This window comes from Bombina bombina, chromosome 6 (assembly GCF_027579735.1).
Source record: "Bombina bombina isolate aBomBom1 chromosome 6, aBomBom1.pri, whole genome shotgun sequence".
NCBI lineage: Eukaryota > Metazoa > Chordata > Amphibia > Anura > Bombinatoridae > Bombina > Bombina bombina.
In genome coordinates this window covers 470,168,805-470,193,990 of record NC_069504.1, presented here as the reverse complement: position 1 = coordinate 470,193,990, position 25,186 = coordinate 470,168,805, and the positions used below count along the sequence as shown (strand labels likewise).

Sequence of the window (25,186 nt, the reverse complement as noted above, 5' to 3'; positions counted from 1 at the left end):
GGAAGCTACCTTTGAGACAGGACCTTCTTGTTCAAGGTCCATTCGAACATCCGAATCTGGTTTCCCTCCAACTGACTGCTTGGAGATTGAACGCTTGATTTTATCAAAGCGTGGGTTTTCAGATTCTGTAATAGATACTCTGATTCAGGCTAGAAAGCCTGTAACTAGAAAAATTTACCATAAGATATGGAAAAAATATATCTGTTGGTGTGAATCTAAAGGATTCCCATGGAACAAGATAAAAATTCCTAAGATTCTATCCTTTCTACAAGAAGGTTTGGAGAAAGGATTATCTGCAAGTTCTCTGAAGGGACAGATCTCTGCGTTATCTGTTTTACTTCACAAAAGGCTGGCAGCTGTGCCAGACGTTCAAGCGTTTGTTCAGGCTCTGGTTAGAATCAAGCCTGTTTACAGACCTTTGACTCCTCCCTGGAGTCTTAATCTAGTTCTTTCAGTTCTTCAAGGGGTTCCGTTTGAACCCTTACATTCCGTAGATATTAAGTTATTATCTTGGAAAGTTTTGTTTTTGGTTGCAATTTCTTCTGCTAGAAGAGTTTCTGAGTTATCTGCTCTGCAGTGTTCTCCGCCCTATCTGGTGTTCCATGCAGATAAGGTGGTTTTGCGTACTAAGCCTGGTTTTCTTCCGAAAGTTGTTTCCAACAAGAATATTAACCAGGAGATAGTTGTACCTTCTTTGTGTCCGAATCCAGTTTCAAAGAAGGAACGTTTGTTACACAATTTGGACGTAGTCCGTGCTCTAAAATTCTATTTAGAGGCCACTAAAGATTTCAGACAAACATCTTCTTTGTTTGTTGTTTATTCTGGTAAAAGGAGTGGTCAAAAAGCAACTTCTACCTCTCTTTCTTTTTGGCTTAAAAGCATTATCCGATTGGCTTATGAGACTGCCGGACGGCAGCCTCCTGAAAGAATCACAGCTCATTCCACTAGGGCTGTGGCTTCCACATGGGCCTTCAAGAACGAGGCTTCTGTTGATCAGATATGTAAGGCAGCGACTTGGTCTTCACTGCACACTTTTGCCAAATTTTACAAATTTGATACTTTTGCTTCTTCGGAGGCTATTTTTGGGAGAAAGGTTTTGCAAGCCGTGGTGCCTTCCATTTAGGTGACCTGATTTGCTCCCTCCCTTCATCCGTGTCCTAAAGCTTTGGTATTGGTTCCCACAAGTAAGGATGACGCCGTGGACCGGACACACCTATGTTGGAGAAAACAGAATTTATGTTTACCTGATAAATTACTTTCTCCAACGGTGTGTCCGGTCCACGGCCCGCCCTGGTTTTTTTAATCAGGTCTGTTGAATTATTTTTTCTAACTACAGTCACCACGGTATCATATGGTTTCTCCTATGCATATTTCCTCCTGTACGTCGGTCGAATGACTGGGGTAGGCGGAGCCTAGGAGGGATCATGTGACCAGCTTTGCTGGGCTCTTTGCCATTTCCTGTTGGGGAAGAGAATATCCCACAAGTAAGGATGACGCCGTGGACCGGACACACCGTTGGAGAAAGTAATTTATCAGGTAAACATAAATTCTGTTATTCTTGTAATCTTTTTTTATTTTTTGTAATTTAGTGTTTGTTTGTTTTTTGTAATTTAGTTTAGTTTATTTAATTGTATGTAATTGTAGGTAATTTATTTAATTAATGTATTGATAGTGTAGTGTTAGGTTTAATTGTAACTTAGGTTAGGATTTATTTTACAGGTAATTTTGTAATTATTTTAACTAGGTGGCTATTAAATAGTTAATAACTATTTAATAGCTATTGTACCTAGTTAAAATAAATACAAAGTTGCCTGTAAAATAAATATAAATCCTAAAATAGCTACAATATAATTATTCGTTATATTGTAGCTATATTAGGGTTTAATTTACAGGTAAGTATTTAGTTTTAAATAGGAATACTTTAGTTAATAAGATTTAATTTATTTTGTTAGATTAAAATTATATTTAACTTAGGCGGGTGTTAGGGTTAGGGTTAGACTTAGCTTTAGGGGTTAATACATTTATTAGAGTAGCGGGGAGGTCCGGTCGGCAGATTAGGGGTTAATACTTGAAGTTAGGTGGCGGCGACGTTGGGGGGGCAGATTAGGGGTTAATACTATTTATTATAGGGTTTGCGAGGCGGGAGTGCGGCGGTTTAGGGGTTAATAACTTTATTAGAGTAGCGGCGAGGTCCGGTCGGCAGATTAGGGGTTAATAAGTGTAGGTAAGGTAGCGGCGACGTTGGGGGGGCAGATTAGGGGTTAATAAATATAATATAGGTGTCGGCGATGTTAGGGGCAGCAGATTAGGGGTACATAGGTATAATGTAGGTTGCGGCGGTGTCCGGATCGGCAGATTAGGGGTTAATAGTATAATGCAGGTGTCAGCTATAGCGGGGGCGGAAGATTAGAGGTTAATAAGTGTAAGGTTAGGGGTGTTTAGACTCGGGGTTCATGTTAGGGTGTTAGGTGCAGACTTAGAGAGTGTTTCCCCATAGGAAACAATGGGGCTGCGTTGGGAGCTTAACGCTGCTTTTTTGCAGGTGTTAGGTTTTTTTTCATCCCAAACTGCCCCATCGTTTCCTATGGAGGAATCGTGCACAAGCACATTTTGCCAGCTTACCGCTACCGTAAGCAACGCTGGTATTGAGGGTTGAAGTGGCGGTACATTCGGCTCAACACACCCTTTTTGGAGCCTAACGCAGCCCTTCAGACAACTCTAAATACCAGCGTTGTCTTAAGGGTGCGTTGGGGAAAAAAGCTTCGTTAGCTATGCGGGTCTTTACCGACAAAACTCTAAATCTAGCCGTTTGGTTTTCTTCAGTGAGGCAATCTCTGTACCGATTGATAGTTATTTTAGCTATTTTTGTGGGGAAGGTGGACGCCTGTTATGTGCCCAACCTTGAAATTAATGTCTACAGATGTCATTCTCTTGGATTGGTGTTTAGTCTTGGGGACCATAGAGCACAAGGAGTTTGGTTTCCTCTGGTGGTGAGGTTACCAGTAATTTTCTTAGACTCAGTACAATCTTTAGTTCCCTTCAGAGCTCTTCTGAAAGGGGAAACTTAACCAAATTTTTATACAGACAATGTTGCAGCAGTAGCTTATATCCATCATCAAGCGAGAACTTGCAGTTCCTTAGCAATGGATGAAGTCTCAAGGTATTTTGATTGGACACAGAATATGTTTCTATATTTCACATCCCAGGAATTAAATCTGGGAAGCAGATTTCCTTAGTAGGTAATCCCTTCCATATAAATGTTTTCTCCTAGATTGTGGAACAATGGGGTGTCCTAGAAATAGACCTGATGACTTCTGTTTCCGAAAGTCATAGTTCAAATTGAATAGAACATTCTTCATTAATCTGAATGCTCCAGTCAAGTCCTTCAGAACTTTGTTTGCAAATCTGATTCAGATGCCAAGCTTTCTCCAGTTATTAAGATCTTCAGTCTCTCATTTTGGTGGATTAGAATTGTGGTTTCTTTGATGCTGTACTAAGCACCGTATTTCAGGCCATAAAGCCTTTTATAAGTAATAATTATTTTGCAGTTCAGTTCAGATAATGACTTATCTGCTAACTCTTTAAAGAGTTATATTTCGGCTTTTTCATTTTTCCTACTACAGGAAAATTGCTCAGTGTCTTGACATCAAGCCTTTTTTCAGGCTTAAAGGGACACTGAACCCACATTTTTTACTTTCGTGATTCAGATAGAGCATGCAATTTTAAGCAACTTTCTAATTTACTCCTATTATCAAATTTTCTTCGTTCTCTTGCTATCTTTATTTGAAAAAGAAGGCATCTAAACTTTTTCTTGGTTCAGTACTCTGGACAGCACTTTTTATTGGTGGATGAATTTATCCACCAATCAGCAAGGACAACCCAGGTTGTTCACCAAAAACGGCCAGCATCTAAACTTACATTCTTGGTTTTCAAATAAAGATACCAAGAGAATAAAGAAAATTTGTTAATAGGAGTAAATTAGAAAGTTGCTTAAAATTCCATGCTCTATCTGAATCACAAAATAAAACATTTGGGTTCAGTGTCCCTTTAATCAGGATATATACAGTGTCTAAACCAATATCTCTTCTTTGGAACATTAGTTTTACTAGCTTTACAGGTTTCTCTTTGCATACTTTGGACATTTCGCTTCTGTCCTGGAAGTTTTTGTTGTTTTTAGCAATATCTTGTACAAGAAGACTTTCTGAAGTTTTTTCTCTTTCTTGAACGCTTCCTTGTCTTATTTTCATCAAAATAAGATGATTTTATGGACTCAATATGATTTCTTACCTAAAGTGATTTTTGGATAACTTCATTCAGGAGATTATAGCCCATCTCCATGTTACAATCCAACGATTTAATTTGATGGCCTCTTACTTAATTTAGATATTGTAATTGCCTTAGAATTCTACTTTTAAATTGCAACGGTTTTTAGACAATCCTTTAATTTGTTTGTCCCTTGGTCCAAGTAAAGGTCAGAGGGCCACATCCGTTTCTTTAGCTTTTTATCTAAATCTCTTGATTGCTAAGGTTCACTTGGAGGCGGATAGCCTTTTTCAAAACTCATTATTACCCTTTTTTTCTAGGTCACTTTCTTCTTCTTGAATTTTCAATGAAGGAGTCTTATATTGAATACATTTGCAAGACAGCAACACACTTGCTCTAAATTCTACAACTTTGATGTGTTTGGTTGGAAAGTTCTTCACGCAGCAGTGTCTGGTAATTAGGTGACTTCCTTAAAAACATTTTTGTCCCACCCAATTACTTGTGGATTCCATAAATAGGGTATTACAGGTATACCCCGCTCATACAGCGGGTTAGGGACCGGAGCCCCGCTGTAAAGTGAAAACCGCCTTAAAGTGAAACAAGGCAGTTTTAGCTTTCTTTTCACTTGTCAGTGTTTTTAAAAACTTGAAAACATGTTTGAACTAACATATATTAGGGGTGCAATAGTGCTATGTTTAGTTTAACAGTAGCACAGCACAGTATTCAATTAGTATTCAATAAATACTGCACCTGTAAAATAGTGACAATTACTGTAGTAACATTTGCCAGACTATAGCACTGAGACACAGATTGCACTGTAATGATGTAAACAGAGTGAACTAAGCATAACAAAATGGTGCCAGTTACTTTTCTTGCAATCTCACAATGATTACAGCACTGTTTCAAAATCCTTGGAGGCTGAACTTCAGCTCCAAAAAGCGCTGTATTAGCGAATCGCTGTAAAGTGAAGCGCTGTAAAGTGAGGTATACCTGTAGTTCCAAGGACTGATGACTCGTGGAGTCTCACCAGTTTATTAAAGAAAACAAAATGTATGCTTACCTGATAAATTCATTTTTTTCATGGTGGTGAGAGTCCATGAGACTCGCCCATTTTTTTTTTATTATTTTTTTTTTGGGCAGTTCCAGTTTGCACATCTTTTTTCCTTGCTTGATTCTTTCCTAATTTTCTATGTCTCCTTTCTTGGCTATACTTCAGACTGGAATACCAGAGAGGTGAGAGGGATTAAGTACTCTTAGAGTTTTGGGAATTTGTGCTTCCTTCTAGTGGGCAGGAGTTGAATCTCAAGGGAAAGAATTTTTTTTTTTAATACAATTTTCCTTTCCTTTTTTGGGCTTAGCAAGTATGTACTCAGATAAAAATACTTAAATGGATATGAAATCTAAAAATTCTATTATGAAATTTGCTTTGTTCCCATGATATTCTGTGTCTGAGCACTACATGGCAGGAAATAGTGCTGCTATCTAGTGCTATTGCTATTGCAAAACTGCTGCCATATAGAGCTCCAGAAATGGGCCGGCTCCTAAGCATATGTCCCCTGCTTTTCAACAAAAGATACCACGAGAACAAATAAAATTTGATAATAGAAGTAAATTAGAAAGTTGTTTAAAATTGCATTCTCTATCTGAATCATGAAAGAAACATTGTGCGTTTCATATCCCTTTAACTTTGGTGATAGTATTTCTTGTTGAGAAAATAAAGGCTATATCTAATTTATAAAGGGCTTTTTTGCATTTGTTCAGATATCAAGAAAATTCTCACCATATTTAATCATTTTCTTCCTTTTTTCCAAAGGTCTCTTTGCAATGCTGTGAATATTTACAACCTGGCATGCATTAACTGCCCAGAAAACTGTACCTATGTCCTCTTCAGCAGCAAAATCACATTCCTTCTGGAACTTTTGATGCATCAGTTATCGGTATGTTTAACTGGGGGATGTGATAGCTGTGGTTCAGTGAGGATGACACAAAGTAAAAGTGATTTAGTAATCACATGCAATCTATATGAACAAATAAATGCAAGGGTTAAACATATGCCATTTTTAAAACATGTTTTTCTGTGTGTTTTTTGCTTAGCAGGAATTTGACTGAATGGTATCATGTGCTTGCATTACACAGTGGTTATTATTCCAGATATGTTAAATCTGTATAAAAATCCACATACTGTATATTAAATTCATGCAACTTTTTGGACAGTGCTTCCGTTGTTTATTGCCAGGGCAAATGTTATGTGCATCATTTTTATGTAGTTCAATATTCATATGATATCCCCCCCCCATTATTTTATGTTTGTTTCTGGTGAAATTTGTGTATACTACAGTAGGGTAATGTTGCAGTATGTATACCATTGTGTTAGTCATTATTTGTACCTTTGACACATGCATTTTGTGAGCTGATATTTTTCACACATACAAATACACACAGTTACTTAATTTTATGTTTCAGACAAGTGGAGTTTATTTATGGTGCTTAGGATGCAGCTTTAAAGCCCTGTAGTTTTCTAACTGTAAAAAACAAATTTTAAAATGTGTTCATTGGCATCATTATTTTTAATTATTATAAGGTCTCTTATTTGGTATAGCCCAAATTCTTAAAATTGACTCCAAAACTATATATATTTTTAAACTAAACAACCTAAGGTATTGATTTTGGCTCGTTTAGGTATATTTCATGCAATCACTTGATCGCCAAATGGCATCATATAAAAAAACATTGTTAACTTTTCTCTTGTAAGGTGTATCCAGTCCACGGGTTCATCCATTACTTTTGGGATATTCTCCTTCCCAACAGAAGTTGCAAGAGGACACCCACAGCAGAGCTGTCTATATAGCTCCTCCCCTAACCCCCACCTCCAGTCATTCTCTTGCAACTCTCGACAAGGTAGGAAGTATCAAGAGATATGTGGTGACTTAGTGTAGTGTTACCTTCAATCAAGAGTTTGTTATTTTTAAACGGTACCGGCGTTGTACTGTTTTACTCTGTCAGGGTTTTGTTAGGACTATGTACTGTTCCTTTAAGTCTTGATTACTTTACCCCTATTTAAGGCCCCTCCTCACTCTAACCTATGCTTGGTAATTTGTTGCACTTGATCTCCTCAAGAGCCTGTGAAGACACCTAGCCTATCCCTGCAGCTCTGCTCGGATCTTTGCTTTCCTTACTCACTAGGTTGTGAGTTCTCCTGCCTAAAGACCCTGTTCGTTCATCAAGGTATTGGGGGACATACCTTCTCTACCCTCCTTGAAACTTGAAGCTGTTTCTTTTGCCGGTTCCCCTGCTGATCCGTTCAGCGTGTGACGTCAGACCCGGCATCCGGTCCTGCAGATTCAGCGTCTGCTCCTCTCTCATCGCAAGCTGTGTTTTCCTGTCGCAGCACCATAGCTAACTCTGCTAGACTTTCCTGGTATTTCTCCGGATCCTGGTCTGTATCTGTTACTTACTTACTGTCAGTATTATACTTGCCTGTGTACTTGTACTACGGACTGCCTTATACACCTACTAAAGACTGCCTACAGGTGTTATACAGACTTCCTCCCAAGAGACATGTTTATAGTGCTTAAGGGCAAATATACTCAGTATCGATTCCTGTGTCACTCCTCAGCTTAATTCATCTACTGCCAAACTGTCTAAATTGTGTATCACCTAATTGAGATATAGACATTTCCTCATTGTCTGATCTGTATCATATTAAGCACTATATTTATATGTTACCTAAGCTTACCAACTATTCATATACTTCACAAACCAGAGCATTGTGACATTCATCCTGCAACATATATAACTCTATCATGTGTGATTGCGGGTGTGTATGAATATTGTATATATTTTATTTGTATGAGATGTGTGTATGAAGTTCCTTATGCCAAAGGATTTCAATTTAGCTCAACTCCAAACTACCTTTGCCTATTCTCTGTACACTGCTTACATAACTTCTAAGTTGCGTGAAGGCTCCGTATCTCTCTGTATCCCTACAGTAGAGACCCTCAGTACGATGAGCACAACAGAATTCTAATAATCAATATGTTTGGAAGCCATTGTGGAGCCCCCTGAAATTTCTATAAACTATAAAGACCATATTATGGCACTTAAAGATTTATCTCCAGAGGATTCTCTGACTGAAAAAAGGGAGATTATGCCATCTACCTCTCCCCATGTGTCAGAACCTATAACTCCCGCTCAAGTGACTTCTAATTCTTTTACCTTACAGGACATGGCGGCAGTTATGAATGCTACCCTCTCAGAGGTATTGTCCAAACTGCCAGGGTTACAAGGTAAGCGAGACAGCTCTGGGGCTAGAACTAATACAGAGCTTTCTTTCATGTAATTAGCAAGAGTCCATGAGCTAGTGACGTATGGGATATACATTCCTACCAGGAGGGGCAAAGTTTCCCAAACCTCAAAATGCCTACAAATACACCCCTCACCACACCCACAAATCAGTTTTACAAACTTTGCCTCCTATGGAGGTGGTGAAGTAAGTTTGTGCTAGATTCTACGTTGATATGCGCTCCGCAGCAGGTTGGAGCCCGGTTTTCCTCTCAGCGTGCAGTGAATGTCAGAGGGATGTGAGGAGAGTATTGCCTATTTGAATTCAATGATCTCCTTCTACGGGGTCTATTTCATAGGTTCTCTGTTATCGGTCGTAGAGATTCATCTCTTACCTCCATTTTCAGATCGACGATATACTCTTATATATATACCATTACCTCTGCTGATTTTCGTTTCAGTACTGGTTTGGCTTTCTACAACATGTAGATGAGTGTCCTGGGGTAAGTAAGTCTTATTTTCTGTGACACTCTAAGCTATGGTTGGGCACTTTTTTATAAAGTTCTAAATATATGTATTCAAACATTTATTTGCCTTGACTCAGGATGTTCAACATTCCTTATTTTCAGACAGTCAGTTTCATATTTGGGATAATGCATTTGAATAAAACAATTTTTTTCTTACCTTAAAATTTGACTTTCCCTGTGGGCTGTTAGGCTCGCGGGGGCTGAAAATGCTTCATTTTATTGCGTCATTCTTGGCGCTGACTTTTTTGGCGCAAAAAGTTTTTTTTCTGTTTCCGGTGTCATACGTGTCGCCGGAAGTTGCGTCATTTTTGACGTTTTTTTGCGCCAAAAATGTCGGCGTTCCGGATGTGGCGTCATTTTTGGCGCCAAAAGCATTTAGGCGCCAAATAATGTGGGCGTCTTATTTGGCGCTAAAAAAATATGGGCGTCACTTTTGTCTCCACATTATTTAAAGGGACACTGAACCCAAAAATTTTGTTTTGTAATTCAGAAAGAGCATGCAATTTTAAGCAACTTTCTAATTTACTCCTATTATCAAATTTTCTTTGTTCTCTTGCTATCTTTATTTGAAAAAGAAGGCATCTATGCTTTTTTGGGTTCAGTACTCTGGACAGCAATTTTTTTATTGGTGGATGAATTTATCCACCAATCAGCAAGGACAACCCAGGTTGTTCACCAAAAATGGGCTGGCATCTAAACCTACATTCTTGCATTTTAAATAAAGATACCAAGAGAATAAAGAAAATTTGATAATAGAAGTAAATTAGAAAGTTGCTTAAAATTTCATGCTCAATCTGAATCATGAAAGAATTTTTTTGGGTACAGTGTCCCTTTAAGTCTCATTTTTTATTGCTTCTGGTTGCTAGAAGCTTGTTCACTGGCATTTTTTTCCCATTCCTGAAACTGTCATTTAAGGAATTTGATCAATTTTGCTTTATATGTTGTTTTTTCTATTACATATTGCAAGATGTCCCATGTTGAAGCTGAGTCAGAAGATAATTCTGGAAAATCGCTGCCTGGTGCGGGAGCTACCAAAGCTAAGTGTATCTGCTGTAAACTTTTGGTAGCTGTTCCTCCAGCTGTTGTTTGTATTGAATGTCATGACAAACTTGTTAATGCAGATAATATTTCCTTTAGTAAAGTTACATTACCTGTTGCTGTTCCATCAACATCTAATACTCAGAGTGTTCCTGATAACATAAGAGATTTTGTTTCTAAATCCATTAAGAAGGCTATGTCTGTTATTCCTCCTTCTAGTAAACGTAAAAAGTCTTTTAAAACTTCTCATTTTTCAGATGAATTTTTAAATGAACATCATCATTCTGATTATGATAATGGCTCTTCTGGTTCAGAGGATTCTGTCTCAGAGGTTGATGCTGATAAATCTTCATATTTATTTAAAATGGAATTTATTTGTTCTTTACTTAAAGAAGTCCTAATTGCATTAGAAATTGAGGATTCTTGTCCTCTTGATACTAAATCTAAACGTTTAAATAAGGTTTTTAAATCTCCTGTAGTTATTCCAGAAGTTCCTGGTGCTATTTCTGAAGTAATTTCCAGGGAATGGAATAATTTGGGTAATTCATTTACTCCTTCTAAATGTTTTAAGCAATTATATCCTGTGCCATCTGACAGATTAGAATTTTGGGACAAAATCCCTAAGGTTGATGGGGCTGTCTCTACTCTTGCTAAGCGTACTACCATTCCTACGGCAGATGGTACTTCCTTTAAGGATCCTTTAGATAGGAAAATTGAATCCTTTCTAAGAAAAGCTTACTTGTGTTCAGGTAATCTTCTTAGACCTGCTATATCTTTGGCGGATGTTGCTGCAGCTTCAACTTTTTGGTTGGAAGCTTTAGCGCAACAAGTAACAGATCATAATTCTCATAGCATTATTATTCTTCTTCAACATGCTAATAATTTTATTTGTGATGCCATCTTTGATATCATTAGAGTTGATGTCAGGTATATGTCTCTAGCTATTTTAGCTAGAAGAGCTTTATGGCTTAAAACTTGGAATGCTGATATGTCTTCTAAGTCTACTCTGCTTTCCCTTTCTTTCCAGGGTAATAAATTATTTGGTTCTCAGTTGGATTCTATTATCTCAACTGTTACTGGAGGGAAAGGAACTTTTTTACCACAGGATAAAAAATCTAAAGGTAAATTTAGGTCTAATAATCGTTTTCGTTCCTTTCGTCACAACAAGGAACAAAAGCCTGATCCTTCATCCTCAGGAGCGGTATCAGTTTGGAAACCATCTCCAGTCTGTTATAAATCCAAGCCTTTTAGAAAATCAAAGCCAGCTCCTAAGTCCACATGAAGGTGTGGCCCTCATTCCAGCTCAGCTGGTAGGGGGCAGATTACGTTTTTTCAAAGGAATTTGGATCAATTCCGTTCACAATCTTTGGATTCAGAATATTGTTTCAGAAGGGTACAGAATTGGCTTCAAGATAAGGCCCCCTGCAAAGAGATTTTTTCTTTCCCGTGTCCCAGTAAATCCAGCGAAGGCTCAAGCATTTCTGAAATGTGTTTCAGATCTAGAGTTGGCTGGAGTAATTATGCCAGTTCCAGTTCTGGAACAGGGGATGGGGTTTTATTCAAATCTCTTCATTGTACCAAAGAAGGAGAATTCCTTCAGACCAGTTCTGGATCTAAAAATATTGAATCGTTATGTAAGGATACCAACATTCAAAATGGTAACTGTAAGGACTATCCTGCCTTTTGTTCAGCAAGGGCATTATATGTCTACGATAGATTTACAGGATGCATATCTGCATATTCCGATTCATCCAGATCACTATCAGTTTCTGAGATTCTCGTTCCTAGACAAGCATTACCAGTTTGTGGCTCTGCCATTTGGCCTAGCAACAGCTCCAAGAATTTTTACAAAGGTTCTCGGTGCCCTTCTGTCTGTAATCAGAGAACAGGGTATTGTGGTATTTCCTTATTTGGACGATATCTTGGTACTTGCTCAGTCTTCGCATTTAGCAGAATCTCATACGAATCGACTTGTGTTGTTTCTTCAAGATCATGGTTGGAGGATCAATTTACTAAAAAGTTCATTGATTCCTCAGACAAGGGTAACCTTTTTGGGTTTCCAGATAGATTCAGTGTCCATGACTCTATCTTTGACAGACAAGAGACGTCTAAAATTGATATCAGCTTGTCGAAACCTTCAGTCACAATCATTCCCTTCGGTAGCCTTATGCATGGAAACTCTAGGTCTTATGACTGCTGCATCGGACGCGATCCCCTTTGCTCGTTTTCACATGCGACCTCTTCAGCTCTGTATGCTGAACCAGTGGTGCAGGGATTACACAAAGATATCTCAATTAATATCTTTAAAACCGATTGTACGACACTCTCTGACGTGGTGGACAGATCACCATCGTTTAGTTCAGGGGGCTTCTTTTGTTCTTCCGACCTGGACTGTAATCTCAACAGATGCAAGTCTTACAGGTTGGGGAGCTGTGTGGGGGTCTCTGACGGCACAAGGGGTTTGGGAATCTCAGGAGGTGAGATTACCGATCAATATTTTGGAACTCTGTGCAATTTTCAGAGCTCTTCAGTCTTGGCCTCTTCTAATGAGAGAATCGTTCATTTGTTTTCAGACAGACAATGTCACATCTGTGGCATACATCAATCATCAAGGAGGGACTCACAGCCCTCTGGCTATGAAAGAAGTATCTCGAATTCTGGTTTGGGCGGAATCCAGCTCCTGTCTAATTTCTGCGGTTCATATCCCAGGTATAGACGATTGGGAAGCGGATTATCTCAGTCGCCAAACGTTGCATCCGGGCGAATGGTCTCTTCACCCAGAGGTATTTCTTCAGATTGTCCAAATGTGGGGACTTCCAGAAATAGATATGATGGCCTCTCATCTAAACAAGAAACTTCCCAGGTATCTGTCCAGATCCAGGGATCCTCAAGCGGAAGCAGTGGATGCATTGTCACTTCCTTGGAAGTATCATCCTGCTTATATCTTTCCGCCTCTAGTTCTTCTTCCAAGAGTGATCTCCAAGATTCTGAAGGAATGCTCGTTTGTTCTGCTGGTAGCTCCAGCATGGCCTCACAGGTTTTGGTATGCGGATCTTGTCCGGATGGCCTCTTGCCAACCGTGGACTCTTCCGTTAAGACCAGACCTTCTGTCGCAAGGTCCTTTTTTCCATCAGGATCTCAAATCCTTAAATTTAAAGGTATGCAGATTGAACGCTTGATTCTTAGTCAAAGAGGTTTCTGGAAGACTTATATTTCTTGGTGTCTTTCTCATCATTTTTCCTGGCATTCTTTTAGAATTCCGAGAATTTTACAGTTTCTTCAGGATGGTTTGGATAAAGGTTTGTCTGCAAGTTCCTTGAAAGGACAAATCTCTGCTCTTTCTGTTCTTTTTCACAGAAAAATTGCTAATCTTCCTGATATTCATTGTCTTGTACAAGCTTTGGTTCGTATAAAACCTGTTAAGTCAATTTCTCCTCCTTGGAGTTTGAATTTGGTTCTGAGGGCTCTTTAAGCTCCTCCGTTTGAACCTATGCATTCATTGGACATTAAATTACTTTCTTGGAAAGTTTTGTTCCTTTTGGCCATCTCTTCTGCCAGAAGAGTTTCTGAATTATCTGCTCTTTCTTGTGAGTCTCCTTTTCTGATTTTTCACCAGGATAAGGCGGTGTTGCGAACTTCTTTTGAATTTTTACCTAAGGTTGTGAATTCCAACAACATTAGTAGATAAATTGTGGTTCCTTCATTATGTCCTAATCCTAAGAATTCTAAGGAGAAATCATTGCATTCTTTGGATGTAGTTAGAGCTTTGAAATATTATGTTGAAGCCACTAGGAATTTCTGAAAGACTTCTAGTCTATTTGTTATCTTTTCCGGTTCTAGGAAAGGTCAGAAGGCCTCTGCCATTTCTTTGGCATCTTGGTTGAAATATTTAATTCATCATGCTTATGTCGAGTCGGGTAAAACTCCGCCTCAAAGGATTACAGCTCATTCTACTAGGTCAGTTTCTACTTCCTGGGCGTTTAGGAATGAAGCTTCGGTTGATCAGATTTGCAAAGCAGCAACTTGGTCTTCTTTGCATACTTTTACTAAATTCTACCATTTTGATGTGTTTTCTTCTTCTGAAGCTGTTTTTGGTAGAAAAGTACTTCAGGCAGCTGTTTCAGTTTGAATCTTCTGCTTATGTTTTCAGTTTTTTTCATTATAAAATTTAAACTTTATTTTGGGTGTGGATTATTTTTTCAGCGGAATTGGCTGTCTTTATTTTATCCCTCCCTCTCTAGTGACTCTTGCGTGGAAAGATCCACATCTTGGGTAGTCATTATCCCATACGTCACTAGCTCATGGACTCTTGCTAATTACATGAAAGAAAACATAATTTATGTAAGAACTTACCTGATAAATTAATTTCTTTCATATTAGCAAGAGTCCATGAGGCCCACCCTTTTTTGTGGTGGTTATGATTTTTTTGTATAAAGCACAATTATTCCAATTCCTTATTTTTTATGCTTTCGCACTTTTTTCTTATCACCCCACTTCTTGGCTATTCGTTAAACTGATTTGTGGGTGTGGTGAGGTGTGTATTTGTAGGCTTTTTGAGGTTTGGGAAACTTTGCCCCTCCTGGTAGGAATGTATATCCCATACGTCACTAGCTCATGGACTCTTGCTAATATGAAAGAAATGAATTTATCAGGTAAGTTCTTACATAAATTATGTTTTCTGATGCTTTAATACCTGTGTCCGATATACCCTCACAATACTCAGAAACCGAGGCAGGAGAGCTTCTATCTGTGGGTGACATTTCAGATTCAGGGAAAGCGTTGCTTCAGTCTGATTCTGAAATGACAGTGTTTAAATTTAAGCTCGAACACCTCCGCTTATTGCTTAGGGAGGTTTTAGCGACTCTGGACGACTGTGAACCCATTGTAGTTCCAGAGAAATTGTGTAAAATGGACAAATACTTTGCAGTGCGTGTTTTACACTGATGTTTTTCCAGTCCCTAAGAGGTTTTCGGAAATTATTACTAAGGAATGGGATAGACCAGGTGTGCCGTTCTCTCCCCCTCCTGCTTTCAAAAAGATGTTTCCCATAGATGCCGCCATACGGGACTCGTGGCAGACAGTCCCTAAGGTGGAGGGAGCAGTCTCTACCCTAGCTAAGCGTACAACTATCCCCGTCAAGGACAGTTCTGCTTTCCTAGATCCTATGGATAAAAAATTGGAGGGGCTCCTTAAGAAAATTTTTATACATCAAGGTTTTATCCTCCAGCCTCTTGCATGCATTGCCCCAGTTACTGCTGCAGCGGCTTTTTGGTTTGAGTCTCTTGAGGAGGCTCTACAGGTGGAGACCCCGCTAGACGATATTCTAGACAGGATTAAGGCTCTTAAGTTAGCTAACTCCTTTATTTCTGACGCCATTTTTCATTTAGCCAAGCTATCGGCTAAAAATTCAGGTTTTGCCATTTTGGCGCGTAGGACGCTATGGCTTAAGTCCTGGTCAGCAGACGTTACTTCAAAGTCTAAGCTTCTTAACATCCCCTTCAAGGGACAGACCCTATTCGGGCCTGGTCTGAAGGAGATCATTTCTGATATTACTGGAGGAAAAGGTCACGCCCTTCCTCAGGATAGGTCCAATAAGTTAAGGACCAAACAGAATAATTTTCGTTCCTTTCGAAACTTCAAGAGTGGCGCAGCTTCAGTTTCCTCTAATGCAAAACAAGAGGGAAATCTCGCCCAGTCCAAAGCAGTCTGGAGACCTAACCAGGCTTGGAAAAAGGGGAAGCAGGCAAAGAAACCTGCGGCTGCCTCTAAGACAGCATGAAGGAGTAGCCCCCGATCCGGGACCGGATCTAGTAGGGGGCAGACTTTCTCTCTTCGCCCAGGCTTGGGCAAGAGATGTCCAGGATCCCTGGGCATTAGAGACTGTTTCCCAGGGATATCTGGACTTCAAAGCTTCATCTCTCACAATTATCTGTAAACCAGATAAAGAGAGAGGCATTCTTACGTTGTGTTCAAGACCTACTGGTTATGGAAGTGATCCACCCAGTTCCAAGGGAGGAACAGGGGCAGGGCTTCTATTCAAATCTGTTTATAGTTCCCAAAAAAGAGGGAACTTTCAGACCAATCTTGGATCTCAAGATCCTAAACAAATTTCTCAGGGTCCCATCCTTCAAGATGGAGACTATACGAACCATCCTCCCTATGATCCAGGAGGGTCAATATATGACTACCGTGGACTTAAAGGATGCTTATCTCCACATTCCGATTCACAGAGATCATCATCAGTTCCTCAGGTTCGCCTTCTTAGACAGGCATTACCAGTTTGTGGCTCTTCCCTTCGGGTTAGCCACGGCACCAAGAATCTTTACGAAGGTTCTAGGGTCCCTACTGGCGGTTCTAAGGCCACGGGGCATAGCAGTGGCTCCTTACCTAGACGACATTCTGATACAGGCATCGACTTTTCAAATCGCCAAGTCCCATACGGACATTGTTCTGGCCTTTCTGAGGTCTCACGGGTGGAAGGTGAACGAAGAAAAGAGTTCTCTCTCCCCTCTCACAAGAGTTTCCTTCCTAGGAACACTGATAGATTCAGTAGAAATGAAAATTTTTCTGACAGAGGTCAGGTTATCAGAGCTACTAACTTCCTGCCGTGCTCTTCATTCCACTTCTCGGCCATCAGTGGCTCAGTGTATGGAAGTAATCGGCCTAATGGTAGCGGCAATGGACATAGTTCCGTTTGCCCGCCTACATCTCAGACCACTGCAACTTTGCATGCTCAATCAGTGGAATGGGAACTTCACAGATTTGTCCCCTCTGCTAAATCTGGATCAAGAGACCAGGGATTCTCTTCTCTGGTGGTTATCTCGGGTCCATCTGTCCAGGGGAATGAGTTTCCGCAGGCCAGAGTGGACTATAGTGATGACAGATGCCAGCCTTCTGGGCTGGGGCGCGGTCTGGAACTCCCTGAAGGCTCAGGGTTCGTGGACTCAGGAGGAAGCCCTCCTTCCGATAAACATTCTGGAACTGAGAGCGATATTCAATGCTCTTCAGGCTTGGCCTCAGCTAGCTGCGGTCAGGTTAATCAGATTTCAATCAGACAATATCACGACTGTAGCCTATATCAACCATCAGGGGGGAACAAGAAGCCCCCTGGCAATGTTAGAGGTTTCAAAGATAATTCTATGGGCAGAGGTTCACTCTTGCCATCTCTCAGCTATCCATATCCCAGGAGTAGAGAACTGGGAGGTGGATTTTCTAAGTCGGCAGACTTTTCATCCGGGGGAGTGGGAGCTCCATCCGGAGGTATTTGCCCAGCTGATTCAACTATGGGGCAAACCAGAACTGGATCTGATGGCGTCTCGTCAGAATGCCAAGCTTCCTTGTTACCGGTCCAGGTCAAGGGATCCCCAGGCAACGCTGATAGATGCTCTAGCAGTGCCCTGGTACTTCAGCCTGGCTTATGTGTTCCCACCATTTCCTCTCTCCCTCGTCTGATTGCCAAGATCAAGCAGGAGAGAGCTTCGGTGATTTTGATAGCACCTGCGGGGCCACGCAGGACTTGGTATGCAGATCTGGTGGACATGTCATCCCTTCCACCATGGACTCTGCCGCTGAGGCAGGACCTTCTACTCCAAGGTCCATTCAAACATCCAAATCTAATTTCTCTGCGGCTGACTGCTTGGAGATTGAACGCTTGATTTTATCAAAACGTGGTTTCTCCGAGTCGGTCATTTATACCTTAATTCAGGCTCGAAAGCCTGTCACCAGGAAAATCTATCATAAGATATGGTGTAAATATCTTCATTGGTGTGAATCCCAGGGTTACTCATGGAGTAAAATCAGGATTCCTAGGATATTATCCTTTCTCCAAGAAGGATTGGAGAAGGGATTGTCAGCTAGTTCCTTAAAGGGACAGATTTCTGCTCTGTCTATTCTTTTGCACAAGCGTCTGGCGGATGTTCCAGACGTTCAGGCGTTTTGTCAGGCTTTAGTTAGAATCAAGCCTGTGTTTAAACCTGTTGCTCCACCATGGAGTTTAAATTTAGTTCTTAAAGTTCTTCAAGGGGTTCCGTTTGAACCTCTGCATTCCATAGATATCAAGCTTTTATCTTGGAAAGTTCTGTTTTTGGTAGCTATCTCTTCCGCTCGAAGAGTTTCAGAGTTATCTGCCTTACAGTGTGATTCCCCTTATCTGATCTTCCATGCAGATAAGGTAGTTTTGCATACCAAACCTGGGTTTCTTCCTAAGGTGGTATCTAATAAGAACATCAATCAGGAGATTGTTGTTCGGTCTCTGTGTCCTAATCCTTCTTCAAAGAAGGAACGTCTATTACACAATCTTGACGTGGTTCGTGCTTTAAAATTTTATTTACAAGCTACTAAGGTTTTTCGTCAAACATCTGCATTGTTTGTTGTCTACTCTGGACAGAGGAAAGGCCAAAAGGCTTCGGCATCTTCTCTTTCTTTTTGGCTGAGAAGCATAATCCGTTTAGCTTATGAGACTGCTGGCCAGCAGCCTCCTGAAAGAATTACAGCTCATTCCACTAGAGCGGTAGCTTCCACATGGGCTTTTAAAAATGAGGCCCCTGTTGAACAGATTTGTAAGGCGGCGACTTGGTCTTCGCTTCATACTTTTTCTAAATTCTACAAATTTGATACTTTTGCTTCCTCGGAGGCTATTTTTGGGAGAAAGGTCTTGCAGGCAGTGGTGCCTTCCGTTTAAGTTCCTGCCTTGTCCCTCCCTTCATCCGTGTCCTAAAGCTTTGGTATTGGTATCCCACAAGTAATGGATGAACCCGTGGACTGGATACACCTTACAAGAGAAAACAAAATTTATGCTTACCTGATAAATTTCTTTCTCTTGTGGTGTATCCAGTCCACGGCCCGCCCTGTCACTTTAAGGCAGGTGTTTTTTATTTTTAAACTACAGTCACCACTGCACCCTATAGTTTCTCCTTTTTCTTGCTTGTCTTCGGTCGAATGACTAGGGGTGGCAGTTAGGGGAGGAGCTATATAGACAGCTCTGCTGTAGGTGTCCTCTTGCAACTTCCTGTTGGGAAGGAGAATATCCCACAAGTAATGGATGAACCCGTGGACTGGATACACCACAAGAGAAAGAAATTTATCAGGTAAGCATAAATTTAGTTTTTTCCTCCATTTGTGTTGCTATTCCTGGAACCTAGGATTATTAATCCTCAAAATAGCCATATCAATATTCCAGGCATTCTTGATTTTACTATTTATATTTGTGTCATTCATTTCAATTGGATGTCTGTTCCATAATTCCATGCATTTTTTACTCTGTAATTATTAAAGGGGAGAAAAACTATTTGAGATTGTAATATACAATTTTAAGTAATATATGCACTACTCAGAATCCAAAATCTATAACCATAGAACAAGCCATATGCTGTTCACTACAGACAACTTTTTCATCAGTATTCTTACCACTAGATACAAAAACAGTTACAGTAACATTGTGAAACCTGAATAACAAAAACTGATTTATTGGTTTATTATTTCCATTTTGAAATAGCAAATTTCATACATGCCTAAAAGAAAATTCAAAGAAATAGCAGAAACTTTTGCAGCCTACACTATTTTCAACCCCATTGAATATTTAATTTTAAATTGCATTCTTAATTCATCAGGACCTCATCATCATAAGAAATTCAGACATTACATTCATCCTAAAACCTAGTGTGCAAATCTGTCCCCAAGCCAAGCAGTTTGTTAATTGAAAACTTATGTATGTGCCCTGAATAATTTACATAATGCTCTTTGAATATGTCTGAGATTGCCTTGTTTAGGGACATTTAATGGATTGGTCAATGTATTTGTGTGATTGTAGGAGAGTGTTCTTTAAAAGATTCAGTGCATCATTGACAATTCTTATATTCTTATTGCAACTTTTCAGTGTCACGTGAATATTTTTAAATTTGTATTTTTAGAGATTTATATATAACCTACCGTAGTTTATATATATAAATATATATGTGTGTGTGTGTGTGTGTGTGTGTATATATATATATATATATATATATATATATAAATCTTCACTAATTATGACGCCAGTCATAGAACCGTAAAAGTCATATCTTTATTCAACATGCCTTAAAATCATCAGTCAACGTTTCAGCTTTAAAGTCCAGCCTTTTTCAAGATGAACATACTTTTTAATGGGTGCACCACCCGGACGATTTTATGCAAATTAATTTGTGCTTTGGATAGCAGAAAATGGAATAATATTGCAAAGTATTACATGGCCCCCACCCGGCTACTTTATAATGTCACCAGGCTGGCAACATTTTCTGTAGAGAACACTGTGTGTGTCTGTATATATGTATATATATGATGTATGTATGTATGTATATATGTATATATATATATTGAGAGACAGGAGAGAGAGATATATATATAATAGATAGATAGATAGATAGATAGATAGATAGATAGATAGATAGATAGATACAGATATACATAAAATATATATAATTATATATATATATCTATATATAGATAGATAGATAGATAGATAGATATCAAAATAACAAGAGTATTGCATTGAGCAATGATACTTTTTTATTGGACTATCTATACATTTATAAGATGACAAGCTTTCGGAAGAGTGTCTTCCTTTTTCAAGTCTGAAGCAATACTGACCAATATTATGGAATTTACAGATTATATCTTAAAACACAGGCTAAAAAAAACAAAGTGTTACACAGGTCTGAATGCAGGGGAGGAGGGGTGTCGTAAAAATCATGATGGGGATTTAGGAGACAGGCAGATAGTGTAATTAAAAGATAACAGGCAGGGGAAATATATGGTAAATAATACACAAAGCTTATACTGACATAAAGTTAAATATCAACAAAGAATCCATATGAATAAAGATGGGAAATTAGCTATACAGGGGAATATAAAATAGTCAAAAAAGGAGAAAGGAAAGAAAGGAAAAAAAAAAGGGGGAATAATATTATTGACAAAAGTGTGGACATAGGCTTACCTGCGTACCTATGCATAGAAAGTGTGAAATATACAATATAATTGACTACAGTATGTGAAAGTACATTACAAAAAATTTGATAATGGGTTAAGAAACCAGAGTCCACATTGAGTCCAGAATTTAGCAAACTGAAGTGCATTATCATTTTCATTTCAAAGGTTTTTCTTTCCATTGTGTTTTTGAAGTTGCCTCTGAGAATCTTGATTTTGAGGTTTTGGATGGAGTGGTCAGGTTGGGTGAAATGGTGACCAACAGGGGTACAGTATTTTGTTTCACAGTGGTTTTTGATTGAGTGTCTGTGTAAGTTCATCCGAAGGTGCAGTTTTTGGTTTGTTTCTCCAATATAACTTCTCACTTCACATGCAGTGCAATGTATCATGTATACCACATTTGCAGATATACATGAATATGCCTCTTTAATGTTATAGGATTTGCTCTTGTGATTAGCTGTGCTACTTTCACAAATGTGTTGACATAGTTTGCAGAGAGTTTTGTTGCAGCGCTTGGTTCCATTCTGGGTGTTGATTTATCAAGGGGTAGCTTTCTGTGGACCAGTTTCTGTTTTAGGTTGGGTGGTTATCTGAGTGCCAGGATAGGGGGTTTTGGAAATATTTTTTGAGTGTGGGATCCTCTAAGAGTAGTGGCTGTAAGTCTTTTATGATTTTTCGTATTCCTTCTACAGCAGGGTTATATTTGACAACTAGTGAGATACGCAATATGTTTTTCTTCTCCCTTTATTGTAGCAAGTGTTCACGTGTGGTATTAAGGGCAGAGTTAATTTGTTTGTTTATAACCCTTGTTTTGTAACCTTTTTCTCTGAATGATTGGGACAGTGTGATGAGGTGTTTGTCACGGTCCTTGGTGTCTGAGCAAATTATGTGATATCTGGTGGCCTGACTGTAGATTATGGATTTTTTAATGTGATTGGGGTGGGAGCTGGAGCTGTGGAGGTAGCTGCATCTATCTGCTGGTTTCCTGTATACAGATGAGTGTAGTTTGCCATTTGTGATGGAGTTTGTTGTATCAAGGAAGCTGACACAGTCTCTAGAAAAGTCAATTTTAAGCTTGATTGAGGCATGAAATAAATTAAATGAGTTAGGAAAATGTTCTAGTTTTTTTTCTCCTTTTGTCCATATGATGAAAATATCATCTATGTAGCAAAAGTATTTGAAGAGTTGTGAGGGTGAGTAGCTAGGAATCTCTGTTCTAAATCAGCCATGAAGAGGTTTGCATACTGTGGTGCCATTTTGGTGCCCATGGCTGTTCCCATGGTTTATAAATAGATGGAGTTATTGAAGATGAAATAATTGTGGGTAAGTATAAATTCTGTAAGATTGCTGACTGTAGAAGCACTATATGTCTGGTTAGAGCTGTCTGAGGAAAGAAAGTTTAAGCAGGCATCAATACCATCTTTATGTGGAATATTGCTGTACAGGGATTCCACATCCATTGTCACAAGTATAGTATCCTCTGGCAATTCTGTTATCTGGCTGATTTTGTTAAGAAAATCAGTGGTGTCTTTTAAAAACCTAGTGGTATTAATAACTAAGGGCTTAAGAATATTCTCCACTAGGCCCGAAATTTGCTCAGTCAGAGTGTCCATGCCAGTTATTATGGGTCTCCCTTGGTTCCATGGTTTGTGGATTTTTGGGAGCATGTAGAATGTCCCTATGCTAGGGTTAGAGGGCACCAGTTTGTCCAGTTTATGTTGCGTGTGTTTAGGGAATGTTTTTATTAGTTTTCTAAGTTGCAAAGTATATTCCTGGGTGGGGTCCTTTTCCAATTTATTGTAATAAGTTTGATCTGATAATTGTCTATTTCCCTCTGTGATGTACTCCTGTGTATTCATGATCACCACTGCTCCTCCCTTGTCCGCAGGCTTAATGGTAATATTTTCATTGTTTTTTAAGTTTTTTATAGCGTTTTTTTCTAAATGTGAGAGGTTATACATTACTTTTTTCTGCTGTGTGTTAAGCAGGGATGCTGTTCTTAACCGGAAACTTTCAATATAGCTGTCCAATTTTGTGTTGCGTCCTGGTGCAGGTGGGAAGATTGTGTTCTTTTTGCTTCCATTCTAGTCCTCCATAGTGCTGCTATTTTCTTTGTCATAAAAAAATTATTTTAGCCGCATTCTCCTGAAGAATTCTTCTAAGTCTGAGTACCGTTGTATGTTGTCAAGATTTGTACTTGGACAGAATGATAATCCTTTAGACAGTGCTGATATCTCTGGTTCTTATAGATGGTAGTCTGAAAGGTTCACAATCCCTGAGTTTTCTGTATGGTTTTCTTGGTTGGTGACAGTTTGTGTTTTGAATGAGGTGCTGTTATTGTCAGTGGATGTTTGGTCATTTGTTGTAGTTGATCTGTCACCTGGAGCTCTATTATCTTGCATTTGGTGTTTGCTTCTGTTTTGTGACAGGCATGCAAAATACTGTACCCCTGTTGGTCTCCATTTCACCCAACCTGACAACTCCATCCAAAACCTCAAAATCAAGATTCTTAGAGGCAACTTCAAAAACACCATGGAAAGAAAAACCTTAAAATGATAATGCACTTCAGCTTGCTAAATTGTGGACTCTGGTTTCTTAACCCATTATCAATTTTTTTTGTAATGTACTTTCATATACTGTAGTCAATTACATTGTATATTCCACACTTTCTGTGCATAGGTACGCAGGTAAGCCTATGGCCACACTTTTGTCAATAATATTATTCCCCCTTTTTTTTTTTCCTTTCTCCTTTTTTTTACTATTTTATATTCCCCTGTATACCTAATTTCCCATCTTTATTCATATGGATTCTTTGTTGATATTTAACTTTATGTCAGTATAAGCTTTGTGTATTATTTACCATATATTTCCCCTGCCTGTTATCTTTTACTTACACTATCTGCCTGTCTCCTAAATCCCCATCATGATTTTTACGACACCCCTCCTCCCCCTGCATTCAGACCTGTGTAACACTTTGTTTTTTTAGCCTGTGTTTTAAGATATAATCTGTAAATTCCATCAAATTGGTCAGTATTGCTTCAGACTTGAAAAAGGAAGACACTTCCGAACGCTTGTCATCTTATAAATGTATAGTTAGTCCAATAAAAAAGTATCATTGCTCCAGTGACGTGCAGTCATAGGAGGCAGGCGAGGCAGCGCCTCACCTGTCCTATGTGTGTATTACACTTTTAAATTATCTTTAATAAAAAATGTAAGTTTATATTTATTTTTTAAAAAAAAATATGTACCCCAAAATGTACCCCCGACTCTGCCACAGTCGCTACCATATTATTGTAATTATTAAAGGCTGCCTACTTCATCCATATTGTGCAAAGGAGAGGCTGTGAGCTGTTAAGCTGCCCTTCCATTGCGCAACATGGATATCTTGCTCAATAAGGGTATGAGCTGCGAGAGCTAGCGCCACCCAGGGGTGCTGCTTAAGCTCTTTGTGGCCCATACGCTACCAATAGAGGCTTTTGTTCAAAGAGCCTCGAGCCAATCAGGTCTATTACAGTCAGTGACATCACGCTTATGGAGAGCCTGGAGGAGGAGGCATGTCATATTCTGGCAGTGGCACGGGAACACAGTAAAGTGAAGATGTTAGCACACTTGAATGAGTGTGTGGCGTGCCGTGACTTCACTTCAACTACTTGTCCTGCCCTGGAGTCTGGAGGACCTGTTGCCGTTTCACAACTGAACTTACTGCAGTGACTGGTGGTGTAGAAGACAAGACCTGGTAAGTACACGACCAGTCACCACACAGTGTCACATAAGCCTGACTGATCTGAGTGTGATCCAACAACTCATATGCGGATGCGTGATGTGTATTATAATTACTACAATATTCTTTCTCTTATGAATCATGTCTGTTTTTATTTATTGCAGGTAAAGGAGTTTTGTTACAAAACTTTTCCTTTACCTGCAATAAATAAAAAGACACAATTCAGAAGAGAAAGAATATTATAATAATTGCAATACCCATCACGCATCTGCATATGCGAGTCATTTATTATTGTGCCCCAGAGACAGTGGTGTTTAATGTAACTTTAACTTTGTGGCTTCTGATTGCAGCGGGCAACAGTAGTTTGATAACTTTGCAGAGAGCAGGACTTCACTATTAA

At 39.2% G+C, this 25,186-nt stretch overlaps 1 protein-coding gene across 1 annotated transcript in view; it reads left to right on the top strand.

The window, feature by feature from the left end:
• SCAPER (S-phase cyclin A associated protein in the ER) overlaps positions 1-25,186 on the top strand; it is a 907,354-nt gene that overhangs the window by 668,783 nt on the left and 213,385 nt on the right. The window contains exon 24 of the mRNA XM_053719295.1: positions 6,077-6,200. Coding sequence (XP_053575270.1) covers positions 6,077-6,200 — 124 coding nt within the window. The remainder of the gene's footprint in view (positions 1-6,076; positions 6,201-25,186) is intronic.